Source organism: Chelonia mydas, chromosome 6 (assembly GCF_015237465.2).
Source record: "Chelonia mydas isolate rCheMyd1 chromosome 6, rCheMyd1.pri.v2, whole genome shotgun sequence".
Classification (NCBI taxonomy): Eukaryota; Metazoa; Chordata; order Testudines; family Cheloniidae; genus Chelonia; species Chelonia mydas.
Genome location: NC_051246.2, coordinates 13,928,982 through 13,935,253, shown reverse-complemented (window position 1 = coordinate 13,935,253; position 6,272 = coordinate 13,928,982). Strand labels below are relative to the sequence as shown.

The 6,272-nt window shown below is 61.9% G+C and overlaps 1 protein-coding gene across 1 annotated transcript in view; it reads left to right on the top strand.

The window, feature by feature from the left end:
- Nucleotides 1-364: 364 nt before the first annotated feature.
- The window catches only part of LOC122466163, a 7,149-nt gene continuing 1,241 nt past the window's right edge, over nt 365-6,272 (top strand). Inside the window, exons 1-6 of the mRNA XM_043548418.1 lie at nt 365-461; nt 1,540-1,646; nt 2,007-2,129; nt 2,431-2,510; nt 2,935-3,040; nt 3,251-3,346. Coding sequence (XP_043404353.1) covers nt 365-461; nt 1,540-1,646; nt 2,007-2,129; nt 2,431-2,510; nt 2,935-3,040; nt 3,251-3,346 — 609 coding nt within the window. The remainder of the gene's footprint in view (nt 462-1,539; nt 1,647-2,006; nt 2,130-2,430; nt 2,511-2,934; nt 3,041-3,250; nt 3,347-6,272) is intronic.

Genomic DNA, 6,272 nt, shown 5'->3' with positions numbered 1-6,272 from the left:
CAAAGGAGATTGGATTTACAAACAGCCCCCAGGAGCCCCTCACTCTCAGACCGGGGAGGGGCTTCTCCAGAGCCATCTCCTGTGTGTTTGGAAAGGTCCCAGCAATGGGGCTCCCAGCCCTTCCCTTGTGGGAGACAGTTCCCCAGGCTGAGAGTCTCTGAGCTGGGCCAGACGCTGTGAGCTGCTGAGCATGGAAATCAATGGGAAACGAGGGGGCCCTGGCCTTGCTAAGCCTAGGGACTTTGAAGTGGGGAATGGTTTCCCAGGAGAAGTCCGGACTCCTGGGTTCTGTTCCTTCTCTAACCTGGGCAGGGGGAAGTGTGGCCTGGGATGGCAGGAGGGAGCTGCTTGTCCAAAGTGACCGATGGTCTTTGTGACTGACCCCAGTGCTCGAAAAGGACGAGACTCCCCGGTTATTGCAGCACCAGGGATGACGAGGGGGAACGCTGGGAACAGATCATGCAACGAACTCCTGCTTGCACTCCCTGCACCCCTGTGGGGGGACGTAGGAGCTGCTCTGGCTGGGGCAGGGATGGGGAGGGACGAATAAGGCTGGTTAGTGAGAGGCTGCCTTGACCCCAGACTCACGCCTACTGCCCGCTCGGTTCCAGGATGGCCAGGCTCCTGAGGAGGTTCAGGAAGAAGGCTCTGCAGGTGGCCCCAGAGCCTGAGGAAAGCAGCTGCCATCTTCCCCAGGAGCAGAGCGTTCCCTCCGTCCCCGCTGGTGGGGAAGGATACCCTAGCCGGGCCAGGAGGTGGAAGTGCCCAGCCTTCTGGCAGAGGAAACCCGCTCCTGGCGCAGGCGCCGAGGTGGGAGAGGCAGTGGCCAGGCCAAAATGGAGCTGGGCCAGGATGCAGCTGGGCAGGCAGGACCCAGCCCAGGAGCGGAACCGGGCAGGGTGGCACTGGGGCAGCAGCGGCCCCAGGAGCCCAGCCCTCATTTCCAGCAGGAGGCATCGCCCTGCCCGGTCCCTCAGGACCTTCCAGCCCTCCCAGGGCAGGAGGTGGAGGATCCCTGTCCCAGCACCAGCAAGCTCGGCTCTCGTGCCATGGGACAGCAGCAGTGAGTGGGACTTGGGCAGCAGCGAGGCCGACGGACGCTTCTGCTTTGTTCCAGGTGAGGAGCCAGGCTGGGCTCAGGGAGGGATGAGGAGGGGGCTGTGAACCCCCTGGGCCCAGGCCCTCGACCAGTGCTATGGGGGTGGGTCCCCAGCCCAGGTGTCTGGCCTGAGCCACGTGAACCCCACTGACACTAGGTGCTGCCACTTTGGTCCTTGGTGCTCCAGTGGGCAGGGAGGCAGGAGGGCAGGTGGAGAGGCACCTCCCAGGGAGTCCAGGAGAGTGTGTGTGTGGGGGTGTCTCTTTGCTATGGGCTCCTGAAGGAGTTGAGGGCTGAAGGCATCACTGAGAGGGGGAAGGGTGGGGCCCGATCTGCCCTAGGTCCCGGAGGTGGGAAGGGGGCACATTGCTCCACCATGCCCCTGTCCTTCCCCTGAGTGGCAGCAGGAGTCACCCTGTCTCCTTCTCTCCCTGGTGCAGGGACCACCAGGGACTTAGAGGACGATGAGGAGGAGGAAAGGGTGGACGTGCTGACAGAGGAGGCTGCTCTCAAAAACATCCTAGAGCAGCTCCAGGGCCAAGAGAAGGTACAAACGTTCCCCAGCAGTGCTGGAACTGAGATTGTCCTGCTCCTTCCCAGCATCCCAACCCCCTGCAGAGGGTCTTGGCCCTCATGCGCCACCACCCCAAATGGGGACCTTTCTTCTCCATGATCTGGGACCCCCAAGATAGGGGTGTTTGTCCCACACCACCCGGGGTCTCCTCCCCCCACAGGCACTGTCCCAGTTCCTGACCCTGCTTGTGTAGGAGTCGTGGGGGATTTGGACAATGGGCGGGTCCCCACTATCCCCCATTCAGGCCTAAGTCCTGGAGCTGGTGTGGCTGGGGCAGGGAGGTCCCTGGCTAACTGGCTCTATCTCCCCTAACCCCACTCCTGGTGGGTGCAGGATGAGGCCCAGCAGCTCATGTTCCTGCACACCATCAACCCCGCGTGTCTCGCTGCACAGCAGAGAGGGCAGGACACACTGGAGCCGCACTGCTGCAAGGCGGCTGTGGTGGAGAGGATTGTGGTGAGCGAGACAGGGCGCCCGGCAGCTAGAGGGTGGACAGAGACATGGGAGGGGCAGGGGTCTCCCCGGGCTGATGATCGGGGGATGTCTGGTGCTGGAGGGGCAGCTGAGGGCAGGGATTGCTGGGGCTGAAGCTTGGGAAGAAGAGACGGGAGAAATAGTGGGCAGGAATCGGAGGAGCGGGAGGCAGGTGGGGGGATCCTGCTGGCTGCGTGGGTTGCTGGCTGTGTAATCTCCCCATTGGGAAGCGTGAGTGAGGTCCAAAGCTCACACGCTCCTTTGTCTCCTTTGGGTCTCACAGGAGCTCATTGAGGAGCTTCCTGATGATTCTCCCCCCGGCGCCGTCCTGGCCAACTCCCTGATTGCTGTGGGCAACCTCAGGTACCAAGACTCTCTTGCCCAGTTCCCCTAACCCTGGTGCTGCTCAGGCCCATGGCTGGGAGTCACTGCCCCTCCCACTCCCAGGTCACGTCCCAAGGGTGTCTCCTCTGGCAGAGATGGCGGGAAGGTTCACTCTCTCTCCTGGATGCTCTGTTTTTTTCCCTCCAGTAACATTCCAATGGGTTTGGGGAGAGGCTGACTCCCAGGATCAGATACAGGAGGGGCAGCAGGGTCCAGGGAACAGGCGCCGTTCCTGCCCTGCCACTGTCTGTGTGGGAGACCTTGGCCTTATCAGTCCCTGGCTTGGTGCCTCAGTTTCACTTCTCGCCTGCCTCTGCCTCTTTCCCTGCAGTTTCACGTCCGTGTTGGTGCCAGTCCCACCCCTGCACTGCACAGTGTAATTCCAGCTCCTCTCTCTTGCCAGCACCATGACACCTGCCCTTGAGCCAGAGCTGGAGACCCACCTCCTTCGAGCTGCCCTGCATGCAGTCTTCACTCTGGGCACAGAGAAGGACACCGCCCAAGTCCAGGTAGATCGTGCTAAATCCCAGATTGAAGAGCCAGCTGTCATCCTGCCACGAATCCTTGCAAATTGCCTGCAGTGGGATGTGAATGAGAGAGGCCAGGATATGTGTTTGGGGGTCTCACCAGTGCTTCCCAGAGACCCCCTCTTCCCATCCTGTGGCAGGTGTAGCCCCAGTTTCCCTAACTCTGACCCATGACTCTCCCTTGCTTTGCAGGATCTGCATAGGGTCTTGCCAGACCTCCTGGATGCCATGCTGGGGAACCCGCTGGCAGAGTCCCCAGACACCAACAGGCTCCACTACATCTTGGAGGTGAGCCCCATGAGAGGGGTGGGGGCAATTTTCCCTTAACTCTTAGATCCCTTTTCCAGTCTGTCCTCCTAGCTGGGCCCCCAGTGGGCCGTCCTTGGGTCGTGGCAGTCAGTACAATGCAGTGTCATGCCCTTCCTCCTTGAAGGACAGAGGAAGGAGCTGGGACTTCAAGCCAGAGCTCTGCCCGGTTCTGTTGAGCACTAACCATGGGGTCCCTGGCTGGCTTGAGGAGTGAGAGTCTGAACCGCTCCTGGGAGATCCAGAAGGTGTTCCTCAGAGAAGAGTCACACGCTTGTTCCTTGAGAAACAGGAGGACCCAGAGAATCAGCCTTTGTGTCTGACGGGCCCGAGATTCCTGGGGGGATTGTGCTCACACTCAGTCCGTTCACCGAACCAAGGACTTGAGGAAGGGAGGGGTGAGGGGTCTGTCTCCTTCCTGGTGAGCTGTTCAGGAATCAGGAGTTCAGGGAGGATGGGACCAGCCCCGACACCGAGTATTGTCCCAATGTAGAGAGACAATGACAAGTTGTGACTTACAAGCATCGTCCTGGGCACAACAATCCCTTCTAAAGCTCTGCGATCAATGAATCAGGTATTCCACCCTGCATACAATGTCTCAGCCCCCTGGGGATGGGGAGGGGCTCATTAGCACAACACATGCACCTGCCCATTGATCCTGAGCTGCCTCCTTTCCCCACAGCACATTAACTACTGGATCGTGTCCAGGGTGTCGCGAGAGAGAGCCTGGGCCATTAGGAGCAGCACGGTCCTGCTCAGATCCACCATCACCCTCCCTGACTTTGACATAAGTGGCCTCTGACCCCAGCTTCCTGACTCCAGGCGTAGGTGGGCCGGCTGCAACGGGCTGTAGGATCTGCTGCTGCAGGGGCTGTGGGTTAGGAGTGCTCCTCTTGGGGAGGCAGAGTCGAAGCAGAGAATGAGCCTGGCTTGAGTCAAGTTCTTCGTGTCCTGGTTACCTGGCGACTCTCGCTTTTAAGGGGACCATGCTCCAGATTCATGCCTTCCTGTCATCCTGGAGCAGCTGGGGCAGCAAATTCTCATGGAGGGCCCTGCCCACATCCCTGTGCTCCAGGCTCCCTCGCGGGCAGAGACAATTAAGGATCCTATCCTCTAGCATCTCCTGCAGAGGGGCTGAGGAGAAGGAGAGTCCTGGCCCAGCCGGGGACTGGGAGCTGACAGGAAAATGCTGATGAAATCCCCTCTCCCTCTCCCTCCCATTAGAACTCATCCGAATTCCCCAGGATGGGTCACCACGTGGCACAGCTGGCTCTGTTCGTCGGTGACCCAGCCAAGGACATCACCCGGCAGGCCAGGGAGGCGGTTTACCGGCTCTACCAGCTGCTGCTGCACCAGAGGGGTAAGGAACCCAGCTGGGAAATGGCACCCGAGAGGAGTGAGACTGGGACCCCAGCCAATTTCTCTCAGACTGACCCCGGCTGGCGGATGAGTCTCTCTCTCTCTCCTTCTGTCTTCTACACCACCCCCTGCAATTGTGTCGGGCCAGGCACGCCGCGAGGACTCTGCCCACCGCCTCGGGTGCCAAGATGTGGAGGTGCCAAAAAACGGTGACCCCTGTTTTTTTTATGTTTTAACTTGTCTTATCTTCGACGAGCAGGGGCGCTGGCTGGCCGCCCCGCCGCGCACGGAGCTGGGGAACGGAACGGCGGGGCGGGGCCCGGGCCGGGCCCAGCTGTCACCGCGGCGGGCGGGGCAGCACCGCAGGCAGTAGCTGATGCACCATGGCGCCAGCTATGGCACCGGGCCCACACCCCGAAGGGGCCCCGGCGGCCGCTCTTCTCCCTCCCCCGCTCTCCCCTGAGGGGACAGAAGCTTGGTGCTGCGGCTCCTGGGGCTCTGTCCTGCTTCAACAGGGCAGGCTGTGCCGGCCGCCAAGCTCCCCACTCCTCCGCCTCTTCCCCCAGCGGGCGGCTCCCGCCTCCCCCTCTCCCTCCCTGCCACTGACCAACTGCTGCCAGGGAGAGGAGAGGGAGAGGGAGGAAGCAGAGAAGAGGCAGGAGCGGGGCCTTGGGGAAAGGGGTGGAATCGGGGCATATCCCTTCCAGCCCCCTGACATGAGCTGCTCGGGGCAGGGGTTGGGAGCATCCGCACGACCCCAGCCCACCCCCCCCAGCCCTCTGCCCTGACCCCTGCACCCCCCTCACACACACCCAGCCCCCTGCCCTGACTCCTGCACCCCCTCACACACACCCAGCCCTCTGCCCTGACTCCTGCACCCCCCACACCTCCTAGCCCTGACTCCTACACCCCCCCACACACCATGACCCCAGCCCTGACTCCTGCACCCCCTCACATGCCCCCAGCCCTCTGCCCTGACTCCTGCACCCCCCTCACACACACCCAGCCCCCTGCCCTGACTCCTACACCCCCCACACCTCCTAGCCCTGACTCCTGCACCCCCACACACCCCCCCAGAACCCTGCCCTGACTCCTGCACCCCCACATATACCCAGCCCCTCCACCTCATGCCCTGACTCCTGCACATCCCCACCCGCACCCTGAGCACTAAACGGGAGCTCCTGCACCCCCCCATACACATACTCACCTGCACCCCTCGCACCAAATGGGAGCTTCCCCAGATAAGCGCTCCACACCTAACCCCCCTGCCCCAACCCTGAGCCCCCTCCCTCATTCTAGCTCCTGGCCAGACCCTGCACCCACAACCCCCAGCCTGCTTCTGCACCCTAACTCCCTCCCAGACCCTGCACCCCCACCCTCAGCTCGGTGCAGAGAGAGACGAAGGGAATGGGTTAGAACCAGGGAGAAGGTAGGTACCTGCTCCATGTGGGCAGGGGTGAGGGGGGGATCCTGTTTACCCCCTCCCCAGCCCTGCTGCACTTGCAGTTTACTCCCGGCCGCTCCCTTGCTCCAAGGACCAACCCTAGCT